The sequence below is a fragment of the Drosophila gunungcola genome, unplaced genomic scaffold, assembly GCF_025200985.1.
Source record: "Drosophila gunungcola strain Sukarami unplaced genomic scaffold, Dgunungcola_SK_2 000285F, whole genome shotgun sequence".
NCBI classification, from domain to species: domain Eukaryota; kingdom Metazoa; phylum Arthropoda; class Insecta; order Diptera; family Drosophilidae; genus Drosophila; species Drosophila gunungcola.
The window spans coordinates 1-19,799 of record NW_026453446.1 but is presented as its reverse complement, the minus strand read 5'-3'; the positions used below and the strand labels follow the sequence as shown (position 1 = coordinate 19,799).

At 36.0% G+C, this 19,799-nt stretch overlaps 1 protein-coding gene and 2 pseudogenes across 1 annotated transcript; all 3 read left to right on the top strand.

Moving 5' to 3' along the window:
- Positions 1-4,852: 4,852 nt before the first annotated feature.
- On the top strand, positions 4,853-15,274 carry LOC128266074 (protein charybde). The gene is made up of 4 exons (XM_053002348.1): positions 4,853-5,873; positions 12,286-12,976; positions 13,171-13,281; positions 13,351-15,274. The coding sequence occupies exons 1-4, from the start codon at positions 5,807-5,809 to the stop codon at positions 13,418-13,420; spliced, it is 939 nt and encodes a 312-aa protein (XP_052858308.1). The 5' UTR covers positions 4,853-5,806; the 3' UTR covers positions 13,421-15,274.
- A 2,482-nt stretch (positions 15,275-17,756) lies between these two features.
- Positions 17,757-18,147, top strand: LOC128266077 (protein new-glue 1-like; annotated as a pseudogene).
- Positions 18,148-19,195: 1,048 nt separating this feature from the next.
- LOC128266076 (protein new-glue 1-like) lies at positions 19,196-19,586 on the top strand (annotated as a pseudogene).
- Positions 19,587-19,799: the final 213 nt, after the last annotated feature.

Below are 19,799 nucleotides of genomic sequence, written 5' to 3'. Positions count from 1 at the left end.
TGGCAATTGCTTGCCTTGTTGTCCTGGAATACTTCAATTTCTTTGTGGCGTAACAATCGTCTGGTGGGCTCCCAGTTTCCGGCTAGACATCTTAGTGCAGCGCTTTAACTAGGATGGAGTTTTCCCTCTTCTGAAACAGTTTAAATTTTAAAATATGAAATTAATTACATAACTAAGTTTAAGAAACATTGATTTATTTTTGACTGCCAGTCGACTGAAAAGACGACTGAAGAATTCGCGTTCAAGTATTTGTGTTAATTAATGAGTACCGAAAATATTATGCATGCTCTAAATGTGTAAATGACAAAAACAAAAATAAAATTCTATTAAAGTTGAAAATAATAAGGTGATATATGTATGGCAAAAGTTCTTAGCTGAAACAGGATAGTAATTAAAGGTGAATGTTTGTAAAATAAGTAATTCGATATGTGACCACGGAAAAGCTACATAACCGGCATGGCTGAAAAAGGGATAACTTTTTCCCCTTTAAAAGCAGGACTGATTTCCTTTAATATGGCCTGGGAGCGGAGATGGCAGATGAAAGTCAAACGAAATGGAGCCGAATCGCTGGCGTCTTATCAAACCGCACACGCGCCCATCTTGCTCATCACGACCACTACCAATGGCACTACCACTGCCACTACCACATCATCATCATCTTCATCTTCATGATGCGGCTGGAAAAGAAACAGAAATCTACTACATCATAAACTAGAAAGATGTGGGTGTGGGGGGTGGGGAGTGGGGAGTGGAGAAGGCTGGTGCGGATGGGTGGTTTTCGAAATTATGTTGATAACCTCGCATGATCCTGACATTAGAGCTGCTCGGGTGCTCGGCTGCTGTCGACAACGAGCGACCTGGGATAAATTGGGAGCGGGAAATGAAGGGAAAGAAAGGACAGGATGAAATGGCCTGGGATGCGAATGCGAATGCCAATGCGGATGAAGCTGGAGCTTGGAGCTGGGAGCTGGGCGCTGGGAGCTGGGAGCTGGAGATGTGCACGTACCCGGCTTAAGTATATTCAAGCATATGGAGGGAATCAAGTGAAAATCAATAAAACCCAAACACGTCTACACAAATCACATGAAAATCGATGTTCATGGCAGTTACCGCTCCTCCAAGTTTGCAACAAAGACCACACTCTAAAGAAAATAAAGTTGAATTTGACATAAGTCAGTTTAGTAATAAATAAAATACCAGAGTATGATTTTCTTATATATGCAATAGCCTTAGATTTTTTGATTATTTATCCAGTAAATCATTTTTAAAAGGAATCCGCAACCAATCGATCAATTTCAAATTGTTTTAATAAATATATCCTTAGTCAACAAAACTAATTTTTCTGTCAATATTTTAAATATTTGAAACTTAGTTGGTGAAAAAACTATTTGACAAATGACCTGAATGCAAAATAAATAAATTTTAGAAAAATATTTTTTTTTTTAAGTTTTTTATTAAGTTTTTGTTTTCTTTTCCCATATAAATTAATTAAATTAATCCAGTAAAAGTTATTAAGCACAAAATCTTACCGTTCGGTTATACATTTAATATGTTCCAATGTTTTCAGAAATGATAAAAAATATAGAAAAATTAACCCTGCTAATTAATGGGCTTATGTTTTTTTTTACTGTAGAGCGATAGCGATGGGCGCGAGAACTAAAAAGCCACTCTTCGCCAGCTTCAGTTTCCTGCTCCCTGGCGATGTATCGAAGAACTTAAAGGATTGTTGGCCGTGCTGTTGTAGCTATTTTATTGGGAAAACGTGCAACGCATTAAAAGGGGCAGCTCCACACATTCTCCTCCTGCGCCACAAAGGCTCACTAAGTGGTCCATTCGACGATGGCGTTGGTTGGCTCGAAAAGGCGTTCATTTGTATCCCATTTGGAATCGCAGCGAGGCTTCTATGGTTCCGTTCGGAATTTGGAATTGGGAATTTTGATCCTGTGAAGAAAGGATTGCCAGCCTAAGTGCCCAGCAGCCGGGCTTTGGTTGAGGCTTTTAGCAACGTTTTCTTACAACTCCCGGGCTTCCATTCCGCATCATATTTGCCCAGCGGAGTGCACTTTTATGTTGTGTGTCTGCGAACGTGAAGGCTTTTCTAGTGTCGGTTTTCCACCTGTGGAAAAGTTTCAAATCACGAAAAAAAATACATCGAAACTAAGTGGATATGCTATATGGATTTCATAACAGTTATTGTTGCTTGAAAAGTTGGTGATCCTTTTTTATTTGGCTTAAAAGAAACATAAAAACACGGTTCGACAGTTATTTCTTTGGTGCCACAAACATTACATTTAAAAATATATTAGTAGAGCATACTATTTAAATTGAATTGAATTGGCATATATTTTGAACTTACCACAGCTTTTAGTCTTTTTGATGCTGTTTTAGAGGGATTAGATAACCTGTTTATATTTGGCTCTCAACTTGATAAGTACCAAATGTATTATGTGGAAATATAGGTATATGCAAATAATAATAAAAAAATGATAAATAATAAGTAGTAGAAAGTAAAATGGTCAAAAGCTATATACCTACATTTAACCATAAGTTTGTAATACATACATTGTACATAAATTCATTAACCAAATATGATTGTAGTAACTCTAAAACTAAAAACTCTAAGAAAAATAAGTAGTAGAAAGTTAAGTGATAAATATATGGTCAAACACTAGATACCAAAGTTTAACCATAATAATGAAGATATTCATTAACCAAACATGACTGTAGTAAGTTTGCAGCTGGAAAATTTGCAGGTACGATAGCGTTTGAAAGTAAACAATGGCAGTGCTCCCCAAAGTAAACGTCTTTATAATGTGGCCTGGGTCTATTAAGCCGCTTTGGGTTGATTTTGGCAAGGGGACCTGTAAGCCGCCCTGAACATCTCATTTGGCTTGAGTCCCGACGGGACGTATTTAGGTTAAACTCGTGTGGAACTCACTCACATAAATCATGCATTTGATTAATTGTATGCTACTGACTTTTATCCTGTTCGACACTGCTGCAGCGAGGCTACAAAAAATTCAAAAGAAGATGAGGGAGAGCTGAGCTGGCCTTTAAAACTTTTGGCATGCACTGACAAAAAATATAACAGACAGTGTACTTCTATAGCTGAAATTGAAAGTAAAGCAAATATAAAATAATACTCAACGAATACGTATAGTTCTTATTATTATTATCCAACAATGATTGCAGAAACCAATTTACTAATTTCTTAATTGATAGATGCACTCCAAGCTGAAAATAAAAGTTTTAATAAGTTTATGTTAATATTAAAATAAAAATAGGAATAGGGTGTTCCCAAATTTGTAGATTATTTTGACAGTAAGTACATCTTTTTTGTAATCATATTTTGGGTAATAGTTTGTAGCACTAAAGTGAGCATCGGGTAACACACACAGGCGGGTCCCTTTCTTGTTTTTATGTTTTTTTTTTCTCTGTACCTCGGTGGAAGCCCCATGCTGGGCATTTTGCCCCGCCCCCTCGCCCTCCGCCAGGCAATTGTGTTGTGTAAACATTTTTTCAGCATTAACTGACATGTGTAAATCCCCCCAACGCCACACAGAAAAAAGGCAGCTAGACGAGGGAAATGCGGATGCTTTCTCCAAAGCCGATCCAGTGGAGAAATGGAGAGCGGAGCACCCACAACGAGCCAGTGACAAATAGGAAAAGGGGGAGTGGGTGGAAGGGGGCGAATGGGGGAATAGGGCAGCCAAAGGGGGTGGGGAAAAAGGGGGGTGTTAGCCGGACTGTCCAACGCCAGCGGCGCCATTTTTTATTTCTATTAAGATGAATTGTTAAAACAGTGACAGGCCCTGCGTCGGCAAAGCATTTTCATCCATTTTCTTGCTTTTCCTTTCCGTTTTCCCACCAGAACGGGAGGCGTTACAATGGGTCTTGTCATCCGGTAAAGGCCAGATATACGAGCATCAACAAATGTACATATGTACATATTATATATGCACTAGAGTGTGCAGGAGACATATTCCCCAAAACACCATAAATCGTCTTGCGAAATTCTAATAAAAAAGGACCAAACCAAAATGCCAAATTATAGAAAAACTAAAGAAACCGGTTTAGGTTTTTAATTTTCGCATTTTTCGTAATACGCACGCTAGTAGCTACAAATTATTTTAACTTTTTTTTAAATAATTTTATTAAAACGTTTATTATTAGATCAAAGTATTGTGTCTAGAAATCTTTAAATATAACAGTCGAATTCGTGCATGATATTAAATTAATTTTGAATCTGTTGTGAATTAAAATAGCGACAGGATAATACAAATAAATATTTAAATAAGTAATTTGTAATTTCAATAATTTACAATGAATTCTTATGACAAACCAATATAATTATATCAGAATATAATTTAATATAATCAAGAAAATAAAATAGCTTGTTTCACCTCGAAAGGTAGTTTGTTATGGTATTCATGGTAATTCATAACTATGGAATCAAAATCAGACCTTTTAAAAATCGTATTATTTCTAGAGTACTATTAATTATTTTATAAATTAAATTCAGAAATATATGTGTTTTTCAACGTCGAATTTCACTAATTTAAAAATTAGATGAAATATCAATTGAGTTGATTTTTTCAGAGAGTTTAGTTTGCGAAGAGCATTCCCAAAAATGTTCTCTTCACTCAAGAGCTGCTTAGCTTTGCTCAAGAGAGTGAGACACTCAAACGCTCTTGAGTCATTCGCAACAACAGCTGATCAAGAGAGAGAAAGAACGACGCTCAAGAGAGGGTTCACGGCCAAGGAAATGCAAAAGCAGCGACGCCGGCAGCGCTGCCGGTGCCGGCTCGGAAAATCAGTATAAAAGCAGCTGCACGCGGTGCCGGCCGGATAGTAGCTTTTTGGAAAACTGTTTGGAAAACTGCTCCGCTCCGCTCAGCTCAGCTCTCCAGTGTCCCGTTATCGAGGCCCAGTTGTTCATCTAGTTCCAAGCTCTCTCGCCGCGCTGCTCTCGCACACCCACACAAACGCAGGAGCCACAGCTGAGCGAGCGTCGAGGAGAGGGAAGAAGTGGAGAGAGAACCTCTCTGTAAACTTAAAGCTACGCTCCGTTCTTGCGCATATTCGTTCTGCTCATGCTAACTTACAGAGCGAGGCAAAACCCACTCAATCGCTTTGACGAACACGAATATATATACCAATGCGAGCAGAACAATTGAAGTCTATATAGTTTCGCACACCGGACCAAATGAGCAGAAGTATAGCCAGAAAACCGGAAAAAAGAACACTTCTACAAAACGCAGCCATCAGCACTTGAAACTCCGCCATATGTAGCAAATCGAAATATCTGTCCAACCAACAACAAATTAAATCAAAACCATGTGCTGTGCTTAAATTTATTAACAAAAAACCAGACAGAGCGAGAAAGAAAAAGGAGGCCCAAGAAAAGAGCGAAAGAAAAAGCGAGAGAGAGAGAGAGCTGGACGGGGCGGCGATTTGCGTTGATTTTTTAGCATGTATTGAATTGAAATGTTTAACTAGAATAACAAATTTAGTTGTTGATACTTTTCCAATTGTTTGTTAAACGCTGTCACTGGAAAATCGAACTCTCCACCCACAAAATAACACACAACACACACGCGAAATAAAATCAAATTCTTGTGATTAAAGTGCATTTCTATACGTACGTTAAATACAACTATCCACACTCACGCAATATAATAAAACGCAACGAAAGTCGGTCGAGATCGGTATTGGAATCGAAATCTATATATTTGACAACAAGGCTTTAATTTGAAAAACCCACTTGGCTGAAAACACACAAAATAGCAGTTTTAACGGCCATTCTATGAAGATGGAAGTGCTCTCAGTACAAAATCACATTCAGGGAAAATTCGGTGTTAATAAAATTAAAGGTAAGTTCAATCTATAAACAACTTATTAACTTGAGTAAACTTTTGAGAAAGTGTTTAAATAAAACTTATTAGGGATTCTAATAAGACAGACGGTCAAGTTTGCGTGAAAAATTTTAAATTCACAAGACATTATAGAAAACCTTTAGGACTCTCAATTATTTTCGTCTATATTGCTTTTTTTTTTTGAAAACGTAAAAGTTTAGAAGTCGAGAGACTTCAAAGTTTTTATGCCGTACACTTAGGATATAATTAAAATAGTTTGGTCTAAAGTGAATAAAAAAAGAAAGTGATACAATAATTATACAAAATTAATTTTAATACATTCTGTGTAAATTTATATGATTTCAAAACCCGTTGGCACAAAACTAAACAACCATAGGGATAAAATAGTTAAAAGTTTTAGAAATATTAAAATTATAAAAAAAAATTATCACAATTAGCTTAAAAATTTAAAATCTAAGTAGTCTGCTGTTTTTTGTTTCAACAAAATTTATTTTAAAAACCTTAAGAACAAGCAACATACAATAAAGTTTCATAAACAAGATAATCATGAATTTTGACTTGTGGTTATAGATTTTTTTTTAAGAAAACCGAGTTCTTCTGCATTTCAAGTAAACATTTGAGTTTTATGTTAATTGTAAAATGCAAATCAAATCAACGAATACATCGGAGTCAGAAGTATTAAAATCAGGTGCAATCAAACAAAAAAACATGATTAAAAATGTATTGTTCGCTGCTATTACGCTTGATTAATTTTAATGCCCTGCCACGCATTAAAACTAAATTTGAGGTCGCTGCTCACCTTGTGAAATTACAAAATCCACTCGGGTCGTTTCTTGCAAGAATTCTCATTTAAGGCACATTTCGGATATTTTAATGTGCCACGAACATTTTTATTTTTCATGTTTATGACCCATTATTTTCCTTTTTTTGATTCAATTAACTTAATAGCTTACGGCAACATTTCATTTGATGTCTTTAGCAAATTTTCCAGAGATTATAAAATTTATTTATTCAAGTATTTTTCTAACCAATGGAACATTTTTTATATATGTATGTACATATGTTGCTTCTGATTTCAAATGGATTGCTTATTGCCTTGAGTGTTTTTATAAATTAACCTTTTCATTAACCCTGACTGGTCAAATACATCTTAAATTTTCAATTTCTTCCAAATTTTTGGTAAAACAAGAACCAGATTTTCATTCACGAGAGTACATATGTATGTGTACTTTTACAACCCGATAGCTACGTACAGGGGGTTGCAAAAATGTGAAATTTGCATTATGCATTTTGCACTTTGTTCCTGTCCGAAGCCAGGCGGGCATATCCTGTTCATGTGTCTGACGGGCGGATTATGCAACATCCTGTTAATCCTGTCACTTTAAACTTTGCACCACGGCAGCAAGAAAGAGTTAAGTTGGGCACATTAGACGGGGAACGGCCGCCAGGGCATCAGGGAGTGATTGCATATGCATATAGCCATATTGCCACGTAGCACGTAAGCCAAAAACAGCAAAAAATGTAAAATCACCCAGAGGCGAACACAACACAATACAACACAACAAGCGGCGGTGGTAGCGACATGCAACGACATGTCGCCGCGCACACAAACTCTCGCAGATTTACCGTTACTCACAGTGTTGCCAATTTTAGCGGGAATGCGATTTAAAAATATATATTAATGAACATTGGGATATTAATATCAGCAAACAGTAAATATGTACATACGCTAGATTCCAATTTCTGTAATTTCAACATTTTTCATTTTAAAGAATTTTTGAATGCCTAGTATCAAACAGAACATGTACAATCATAATAATTTACTAATATGGTTTTTATTCAACATAAATTATCGATTTGAGGCCAACAATACTCCTGTAAGCTTTCAGCATTCGGTTCTAGTTTTTTTTATGGTTCTTATAATTTTGACTTGGATCTTTTAAAAAAAAAAACTTATATTTAATATTACCATTAAATGTTTATGTGTTTAAAAACTAGTTTAAAGTTCAGTTTTAAAAGCCACAGACTTTTTTAAGCACTGGCCTTTTTTAAATGCTTATAATGTAAGGGGCCGTTTTCCAATCAAAAGACTTAATGGTCTGGAATGGCAGATTTGGCGTGAAAAAAGCTGAGGGGGCCGCATTGGAAATATTCCCCACCTTGTTGCTGGCTTGCAACGCGTTCAAAGCTCTGCAGACCCAACCAAACCTCAGACTCTGAGCCACCCCTTTTCCCGTACCGCCCCTACACGCCCCTGGCAACGTATGTATTTGCAGTCAATTTAATTTCATGACTGACTGAGCACATGCAATTTTATTTTCGAAGGACATACGAAGAACCAGCCTCACCAACACATGGTCATTATTCTTTCCCTATAAAGAATGTATACAGCTGGGCTACAAATTTTAGTAATCTTTAGAATTTTTTAATTTTACGAATACGTATTAAATGAATACATGTTAGTACTTATAAATTTGTTTATAAAACTTGGCGTTTTAGCCTTGACTTCTTTGAAGTTGTTATTAATTTGTTGTAAAAAAAATACATAGTAAGTAATAAAGCCTGGGGATTGAATTTGTTTTTTTTACTTCTATTCCGAAAATAAATTTTATAAAAGAAAATGTGCGCATATGCGCTTTATATGGTCAAATATACATGTAGTAATACTCCTGAGGATAAGGCCCAAAAAGAGAGGCGCCAAGAGAATAGTGGCAATAACGTTGCTTAATTAATTACTTAATTTCTTTGAATAAAGAATAGTTATGCCCTGTCCATGGCTACATAGCTCTTTATCTTCCTTTATATTTTACATACATATGAACATACATACATACATATGTACATGTACATATCTCGCGAAAAAGGGTTATCAAGAAGTAGATTTAGTATTTATAAATCACATGAATATTTAAATTTAGCTTCGTAGGGGTTCCCAAATAATTACTTTAGGTGTACAAATGCGAATGACTTCCAAAATTGAGCGAAATGAATTATTTATTCTTTATTTAAAAAAAAAACTAACATACCATACATACATTCATACAAATGTACTTTGTATACTGTACATATCAGCAATCAAACAGAAACACATACGAAACACAGTTCATGGACTGACTGTCTTACAACCAATTTAACTCGATTAGCGAGGTTTTATTGAAGATCCAAAACAGAATGGGACTGAACAATCAACTTTGATAACAGACCAAACGGTTCACTTCAGTAATTAAGTGGAGAGTCTAAAATAAAAGCAGCAGAATTATCAATTTTCAAAGCAGTATTACAGTAAATACTAGATAAAATAATGAAGTGTGTACCTACATACATAGATAGTACATGGTACACACGTAAATAGGCATGTAACTAAAGTAAAAATAATTACTTGCTATAAAATTTTGTATACCCGAATCCTCCTTTACAATAAAAAAAGTATACATACATCGTTTTTAGATTTGTTTGATATAAAAGAAACTTTGGATGAAAATCAAAATAATCCATTCCGAGTATGGAAAACAATGTATTTGTTTCTCTTAGCCAATATTCACTGTAAAAACATGATTGTCATCCCAAAGCGCGCGAAAATTGAATCTCAAGGCCAACCGACGCCACGCACTGAGTGAGAAAAGTAATAAGTCCGAAGCTCACCTTTCTGCTCCCACTCTTTCCCCCCACTTCACCACATCTATGCGTCTCAATCACCCAACTGCACGACAACAGAAAAATACAAGCGAACAAGAACAGACATGTTTGCGGTTTACCGTTAACTTGGATGGGCTGATGTTGCGTTGCTGATTCCTCTTCTTTTCGCAGGTATTGTTATACACTCTTGTGCTCGTTGTTGTTGCTCTTTGTAATTTCGAATGCACAAAATACACAACCACAAATGCTCCACGTTTGCTGCGGCAAGTAAGACAGTGTAAGAGAAAGAGATGAAGAGTGCAAATGGAAGGGGGTGGGGAATGGTTCGTCAATATGCCCATCTCTCTTCCAAAAGCAAATATGCATACCAATTCACCACCCTCAAAACACATCCTTTTACATAAATGTTTACATATGTACGTATGTATGTATAATTTACTTTGTATATACATATGTAATTGTGTAAGTACAGTGGATACTTACAAACATATACATACATACACACATATTTTACTTTGATTGAGCCTATTCATCAAAATTTAAAAAAATTAAAAAGCATTGGTGCATTTATGATTAGAAACAATTTTAATTTTAAGGATTTGCGCTTTGGATTTATTACTCATACGTCTTCGATTTGATAAATTAATTTCAGTCAGGTGACGTGAACTTGTTTTAAACTCCACATAAAAATTTTATTTTGTTCTCCATACCTTATTTATGAGTTATTTTAGTAGACCAATTTTTTGAGACCATTGTCGCCTATACATATGTATGTACATATGTTAAATACAATTTGTAGTTTTTGTTTAAAATTTAACATAATTTAACGTACTAAACAATGAGTAAGCTTTTAAATCTGTCTTTATTTTTTAAAAAATGTTTTGTTTATTTTGCTCAGTAAATATAAAAAATTGGGGTGGCACAGAAATATCTTGAGGGGAAATAGCTATAGAATTGATACGATTTATAGAATTCTTTTATTGGTTCGTAAAGATATCAAGACTTTATAAATTTATGAGAAGAGTTTTACAGCTAGTAATTTGTTCGCAGCTGTGGCAGAAGTACATTCCTACATTCATACAATATACACATTTGGTTATGTGCTTCGTAATTAAGTGTGTGGTCGCTGTCAATTTTTTTTTTTTGATATGGTTCTATTTGGCTTTCGCTTTTTTGACTTCGCACAAACCCTTTTGTGGAGGTGGAGACAACGGCACTTGACAAATTCCAATAACACATACGCAGTGGGAGGGAGACGTTAAGTGAGAGGAAAAGAGATGCACAGAAATGTGGACACATGCAGAGCCGCCAACATGTGCCGTTAATTTCTTAATTACACGGGTGTGCCGAGGAGCCAGAGGAAGATGGAAGAAAAGAGAGAACGGCAGACAATGCAAGATGCAGGAGTGTGGGAGCAGGATAGAGATACACATGCAATGCTAACGAGAGCAAATTGTCCATTCAGCAACATTGCAATGATTATACCGTGGGCGGCATGGGCAAAAACGGAAATGTGGGATGGGAGGGTAGAAACGGAGCCCCTCTTAAAGAAGTTTCCGCGCTAATTACAAGGCGCTGTCGAGACAAGCCAAGTAGTTAATTTGTACTTGCTGCACATGGACTCACGATAGGAGTATGAATCTATTGTTAAAGTAAAAAATCAAGGAAATCGAAAGAACTGAATCAAGATTCTTACGTTTTTTCTGGATAATTTGAGAATCATTTTGGAACACATTGGTGTTACTAAATTACTAAAACAAGAATTTAACTAATGGATTTCCAAATTTTTTTTTGGTAATTTTTTTAAATTATCTGCTTTGGAAGAAATAATTTTAATCAAACTTCGCCCAAAATTGACCAATATTAGTAAACATTCGAAGATTTTTAAGAAGCGTATTCTACAGGAAACAAATTGAAAACAGTGTTTGTTTTTTAACAATTCACCCCACTGTTCCAAGCTCATTGGAGTTGAGTTTTTGAGAGGAGTTGAGCTCCGCTTTTTATCGTCTGGTCGGGTAATAAAATAACAGCAAAGAAAAAAATAAAAGCAATGGAGGAAGTCGTGCGAAAGGGGTAAAACGGAGGAGGTAAGACACAAACTGCTGAATTGGGGGGCAGAAAGAGAGAGAGAAGGAGAGAGAGAGCGTCAGCTGGAAACGGGAAACGGCTGATTTTCCAGCTGTTGTTGCCAGGTGATTTCCTCCGGCCCTCGCCTCTTCCCTCTCCATTCACCCTGGAAGCGGAGTCTGCGCACTGCTCTCTTTCCGGATCCACTGAGTGGAACGCGAGTGTGGATCCCGAGTCTCAGACATCAGCTGATTTTTTTCGCTTCCATTCCCACACGGAACTCTTTGCCGGTCGATGTGCCATCCAAAACTACAGTTGAACTTCCGTAACTCGAATTTTTTCAAGCCGGTTTTCGCGTAAATCGAAAGAAACCATTTTCCATTAACATTAAACGGATAAAATTCTTTCAATGCTGTGAATATTTCTCTAATTTTCGACATAACCAGGCTTGCGTTCTGACATTCGTCAATTCAGGCGAATTCTATAACTTGCATCGAGTTCATTTTAAATTTGAAACTGCTCAATAATTAAATTGTATATAGTGTAGTTATTCCAAAAGGAATGTATTTAAGTATTTACATGATTCCATAAATAAAATTTAGATGTAATGTAATCAGAATGACAATTAAATACATTTTACTCAAAATATTCAAATATATTTTCTTTGATTACCTTAACTAAACGCACGTATCTGGTTTTTTTTCAGACTGGCAAGCTGCGACGGCACCGCTGGAGGAGGAGGAGGAGCTGACCGCAGCCGCGAACGGAAACGTGAACGGGAACACAGCCGCCGGCGAGGGTGTACTGGACGTCGACGTGGTGGATGGCCATCCGGCCTCCGTGCTCCATATGCGACAGCACCAGGCGCTCAATACGCGCCCACCCGTCACGCCCCCAACGGCAGGGGGCGGTGGTCCGATGGCCGGAGGAGGAGCTGGAGGGGTGGTGACCACTCCCAAGCAGGCCACTTCGCCGGTGGCTGCGGCCAGTTTCGAGGTGCCGCTTAGCGCTGGCAGTGCTGCCGCCTATCACCACGCCTACATGACCAACGTGCTGGCCAGCACCGCCCATCATCATCATCAGCAGCAGCAGCAGCAGCAGCATTACCACCACCCACTTCCCGCCTCGCCGCTCCAGTCGACGGCCGGCGCTCGATTCGGGGCCGCCGACAACCTGGACGACGTGAGCGCCAGCGCGGTGCGGGAGCTTTCGCATCAGCTGCAGGCCCAGCTGCGGGACGCCAAGCGACGCCACCTGGCCTGCACCGAGGTCACGCTGCCCAACGACCTCACGCAGCGCATCGCCGCCGAGATCATCCGGATGTCGGAGCGGGAGCCGTGTGGCGAGCGGGCCTGCACACTCTTCATTGAGTTCGAGAGCGAGCCGAATAATGTGAGGTGAGTGGTACTATGTGGGCAATCTGAAAGGATACTTGACGATCCTGGATTTATTGTTGATTAGCAGAAAAAGGTTCAGAAAACAAAGTATTTATGATTATTTATTATTATTTTTAAATTTTGTTCATAATTTGCCTGCTAAAGCAATAAAACCAACCATACAAATTTTAATATTTTCTATTTTCCCCTTGCAGGCGCATTGCATCCTTTAAGGTGGACCCGGACACGGTGTCGATATTCGAGTTGTACTTGACGTTGAGGCAGGACAAGAGCGGCTGGACCTCCCTGCTGCCGCAGTTTATAAAGTGAGTGCCACTGAGTGATGTTTAGTGCGCCAGCATCAGCATATTAAGTAACTTGTCAATCTCCACCAGAAACCTCACACGTAGCAATACTATCAACATTAGTCCCGACTTCACGCTGACCAAGAAGAAGCTCTACTAATCCCAGTGAGTCCCTCGACGGAGGAGCGGCATGGATGGCGAACCAGAATAGCTGGGCTGCTCAGAACTCAATCCCTCCGAACAACAACAGTAACAGCAGCAGAAACAACAATAGCAGCAATCGCAATAGCAACATCTATCGGTCGTGCCCCTTCGTCGCGATCCCCCTAGATTCATGATCCTCATTGCGGAATACAGAGAAAGAGGTGATGTTTAACCGTAGAGGCAAACTTTTGGACCACAAACTATCAACTTACTCTTGCAAATAACAAATCAACTCAACGCTAAAGCAAAAACAATTATTTTGGAACCTAAGCTCTAAAACAAAACCAAAAAAACCAAAATGAAAACAAAAACAAATCAACTGCAGTTGCAGGCAACTCAAAACTCTTATTGGACTGACTTTTTGGCTTAAACAAAAAAGGTACTTTTTGAAAAACGAAAAAAATTGCAAAAAAAAGAAGTATTGAAAACGAGGAGAGTGAGGAGAACAAACAAAACCATAAGGAATATTCAAAATATTGTAAAACGTTAAGGCAGACAAGCAGAAGAAAACCTCACTCAGTGAACGGTGGTCGGTGATCCGTTTTAAATTGAACACAAGGTAACACCCCCCGGTCGGAAGAATCGAGTATTAACCCCATTTGTATGTATGGATGTGTGTACACCATCACCATGTATCATCATCATAATCCAGGAATCAAATGTAGCTTATATGTTATGTATAACTTCAGTGCATAATGTATAATACATGTTTTTTGTCACGATTCTATTAGGCTATTACTTCTAAACGCATGCATGCATACATAAATCTATATACTGTATTGAGAAAAGGAAAACTAACAAATTTCTATATATATGAGAGCAAACAATAAGAATCGAAAGCGATAAACCGAAGCAGAAAGAGGAAAGTTAATAATAACAAATATAAAACAAAGTTGATGTGATATTATATAATAATTATGAATATTGATAAACGCATACACACTCACGAAAACACTCACATACACAACAAAAAAACCGATTGCAGAATATTTGGAATAGATTGGAAATTATTTCGAAATTTGGTTCGATCCCAGTTATCTTAGAGAACAACAAAGCAACAAAATTTATGTTAGATAAATAGATTCAAACAATTCTCAAAATATTTCCACCTATTTATGATTAAGCTCTGTATTATAATTTTAATTGATTATTATTATTTTCTTGTTTTTGTGCAGAGTTCCAAACTTTGCGAAGAAAGTGTAGCCAAATGGCTGAATATACAATATACATATATAGATATATATGAAAAATATTTCTAATATTTGATGTGTTTCTAATGTAAGATTTTAATATTAAACAAGCAAAGTCGAAATCAACAACAAGAGAAATTAAACTTAATCCAGCAGAAGATTTCATTCAATGTGCGTAGCTGTGTGTTTATCTGTAGTTAGTTAACTAAAAAACAATTGAAAACAAGCAAACAACAATAACAACACGATATGACAAAAAAAACAAAATTGATAAGGAAGAAACGATGAATATCGATAGAAAACGGTTATAATATTTAACTTATACACATGTATGGATACATTTTGGCTAGTTAGTTGGCAAACAAATTGTTTTGATTAACGAAAGATCTAAGCAGTGAAATTATTTATAAAAACAAGCAAAAAATTTATGAAAAAAATGGGTAACTATTGTGAAGAGGCAGAAGCAAAACCTTTCGGAAAATATAAAGTCATCTGTGTTAATAAATTTTAAAATAATTTTTAGCGTAGAATAACAAAACCAAGAAGTGAAAACAAAATTCATTAAATCTGTTGTAGATGACAGATCTCTTAAAGCTCTCACATGCGCCACAAAATAAAAATTACAACAGATCCCAAGTATTCGACAGGTTAATTGTAGTTTATAATCGTGCATAACACACCGACAAACAAACACACGCAATGGCAAACAAGAATTTATTTATAAAACCAAGAAATACAAAAAAACATTTGCAATAATTTAATTTAAACTAACTAAATACTTTTTCCATCAATAATCAATCCCACAAAGATCTCGACTAATAAGATGAAGAACTCATTATATGATAAAGAAAAGAGCGTAAGGAAAATTACACAAAAGAAAATACAATTTAAGTATGTAAAACTTGCTTTAAACTTATTTAGGTTAACCCAGGTGTAAAATGCCAAGAACCCTCTAACGCATAACAAATGTTTTAGCCATCTCAAACTCAAGTATCGACTTTTTTCAACTCCATTCGTTCATTAGACACAAACACACACATAAGCATATGCATATACTAAAGATATATAGTGTATGTAAATAGGGCCACCGTAGCAGCAATAAATGAGAAGAAACAAAAACTAAATATATATTGTATTAACTATTTAAATGTGAACATAAATAAAGCAAGTAAAGAAATAGAACCATGAATGTGATCTATTTAATAACAAACAAAGTAATCTTAAATAAAATTAAATTTGAAGAAAGCGAGAAAAATAATTATTGCAATGATTTCCTTTTGTTCAATTGATTTAATTAATAACAAAGTAGTTGTAGGAGATTTTAATTTGTAGAATTTCCAATATCATTTGCCGAACATTTTTTTCGTTTACGATTTTAACAGACCTTGTTAGATTGTAGATCTCGAAGGCATTTTCTATGTGGTTTCTTGAGCTTTTTTTGTAATCGAATATTGTCTTTTGAAGTAGAGAAACAAGCTCCAGTTTTCGGAGATTTTTTTTGTTACGTTTTCCATGGATAAGTGTAAACTGTATAGAGATACAAGGAAAGAAATGAATCTTAGATCTGTCCAGTGCTCCTCAAGTATTTTGTAAACAATAATGATAAACCAAAAAACAAAAACGAAAACGAAAAGCGAAAACAAAATCGTGAATAGTAATCAAACCCATAGGCAAGCGGATATAATATGTATTTACGCAAGGGTATGCAAAAAGTCTATATATGAATGTAAAATAGATGTATGGATATATCTATATATATTGTAGAATTTTACACATTCTATTACAGACTACAGAGTTACCGATTAAGGCAAATATTACGATTACTACTACGGCAGTAACTAATGTATATTTTCAATGTAGGTGTGTGTGTTGTTTAAGGGAACCAATTAATGCATTCAAAAATCAAATTACAAATTACAAATCAATTAAAAACGATCGCCTCAAAAGTAAAATCGAAAGCAAATAACTCTAACTCTCTCTCTCTCTCTATCCGTAAAACTAGAGACCCCTTCTTCAAAGCTGAATAGACCCCCAAATCTAAATTTAAATTAAAACTGCATTCCAATTGCGACCGAAATCAGTATGGCATCTTTGATTATCGATAGGAATTTAAATTCAAACGATTATCCCACCATATGCAATCTGAGCCAGATTTCATTATTATCATTATCATTTCCACTTTAAGTTCTAGTTTCGGCTGCGCTCAATCAGCAGAAGAAAACTCTTAGAATCCGATTCCCTCCCGAATATTTTCCAGTTCACATCTGCGCTTGTTTCAGTAACGACAAATCAAATATTCAAGGGAATGATACATTGTTCTAAAGTATCGTTGATGTGCGTCTCTGTTGTACACCACATAGTTATGTGACGAAGTAAGGTTTAACGATTTCCATTATATATGTGGCAATAGGTCTGTAACGAATAACGAGTCTAGAGCGAGAGCTGAAACAAAAGAATGAGAGGGGAAGATACAAAATATATATTATATATGTATACCATATACTACCTATATGATTATGAGTGTATGTAATGAAGCAAAACAAATGAAATAAAACAAATTTAAATTTTAGTAGCGCTTAACAAATTCTAGCAATTTAACAAATTTAATTAATCAAATTAAACAAACAAATGCAAAAATTGCAATTTAATTTTTTTCTCTGTGTAAAAGTTGATTAAAAAATAAAAAATACAATACAAAAAAAAACAATAACATTTTTTAAATGTGAAAAAAAATATTGTGTGGTTTTTCTTCAGATCTTTTAGTACATTTAAAAACGTAAGTCAAAATACGGGCCTTCAGTTGCAAACATTAATGGAAAACAACAATTAAACAAAAAAATTGTTACAAGCCCACTCTTTAATAAAATATAGGAAATATTCTGTATTTGCAGCTTTATTTGATTCTGTTGTATAATTCAGTATTTTTTATTTGCAGTAACCAATTTGTAATTGAACTTTTGGCAGATGTAAAGATGGGCTTGTCTATACATAATTGATTAGTTTGCTTGGCAAATTTTACTATTTCTGTTCTTCTCGCTTTAAGCGTTGGTGAAACATAAAAAATGGAGTAAATAGCAAAAGGCAAACGCGGTTGAGGCGGAACTTGGCGGTTGGCTATATAAGTGGTTGCCTGAATTTCAGTTAATCACAACACTCGATAGTCCAAGCCCAGCAGTTCCCAAAGATCCCAGTACAATTCAAGATGAAGTTCCTTTTCGTGGTCGCTCTTATTGCCTTGGCCATTCAGTTGGCTTATTCTGCAAGTGGTACTGACGATACTGCCACGACTACCACTGCTGCCACCACTACGACAACCACTGCAGCAACAACGACAACATCGGCGTCGGCAACCACCTCGACCACTGCCTCATCCACCCACAAGAGCGTTGCTGGAAGGGCAACAACTGTGCCACACTCGCATTCCGAATAAGAAGTGCAGAGAACCCCAAAAGGTCCACAAAACCGCGTGATTGTGACCCACAGGAAAAATTAACATTCCAAAAAAATATATCTAAATATATAAGATTTAAAATAGCTCAACATATCCTAGTTGTGTTTTTATAAAGGTTTGTTCATCTTTTACTCATGAAACCCAAATCGAAATGGATTTTGAACAAGAATTTATATTTTCAAGAAAAAAAATTGGAAAACTGCTTACAAGTTTAGTTGTGTCGAAATCACACAAAACATTGAGGTCAATAGGATGTGGGTAACCTTTTAATAATGACAACTAGAAAAGATAAGAAAACCGAAAACACTAAGGGTATATAAACTTTAATATGCCAAGTGTGCCTTCTTTTGTTATTATTAAACTAAAATACAAATGTTTGTATTGCAATATGGATTTGGTATGCCCCTTCGCTTTTCATAGAGTAATAACTAATAAAATAATACTCCATTAAAACTTATGCACTAATAAAAAGTAAGATTATTATTTGTGAGCTTGAAATGGGTCTTAAATTAGACTTTATTTTGATTTTACATAATTAATTTTATTTTAAATGTGTCTTATACCATAAATTAACATATCCGATTGTTCCGTACCCAAAAATTTTACACAGCTCATACATTATGTAATTTACTTTACCTGGTCAGCCAATGCTCAAACCATTGGTATAAGACCTGAAGCGCACATAAAAAATAAAGTTATTTGACTTGTTATTTAGCCCTTAACACTTTGTACTCACCTGGGATAAATATACTTATATTTAAAAAGGTTTAAGAATTACAGGATTTTATTTACATCTTTAAAACATATAATTTTAAATCATTTTTAGTGGGTTAGTTGTGGGTGCTGAGCTGTTTTCAGAATAAAATCATGTCTTTGGGTATTATTTGGACTTAGCAAATATTTAATTGTCTCGTATTGACACACATTTAGTGAGGAAATCGTTTTTAATATTATTTTTCGGCAAATGTGCTTACTAACACAAAACTGACACAGCTGTAACGGAACTAAGACTCGCTATAAAAAACGACTGTTGGTTCACCAGTCAATCACAACACTCGATAGCTCCAACTTGATCAGGCATTTTCACTTCCTTTTCCAACGCTCCTCAACAAGTAAAGATGAAGTTCCTTTTCGTGGTCGCTCTTATTGCCTTGGCCATTCAGTTGGCTTATTCTGCAAGTGGTACTGACGATACTGCCACGACTACCACTGCTGCCACCACTACGACAACCACCTGCAGCACAACGACAACATCAGGCGTCGGCCACCACCTCGACCACTGCCTCATCCACCCACAAGAAGCGTTGCTGGAAGGGCAACAACTGGTGCCACACTCGCATTCCGAATAAGAAGTGCAAGAACCCCAAAAGGTGCCACAAAACCGTCGTGATTGTGACCCGCAGGAAGAACTAAGAGAAAACTTTTTTAATTTCAAAATAAATATCTAGAAAAAGATTTAGTCCATTTATATACTTTTCTGGCTGGACTTTTTAATGATGTCATTAAAATTCCCTTAACCAGTTTTACAAATTAAAAAAAATTTTAGTTTAAGAGTTATAGGGCAACTTTGGGTGGCGTTACCACCCAATATAACAATCTTGTTATTGAAAAAACATTTTTATATCACAAAAAAGTGAATGACACAAATATGCACAAGGTACGCCATATAAACAACACTGCGTATAAGTAATTTT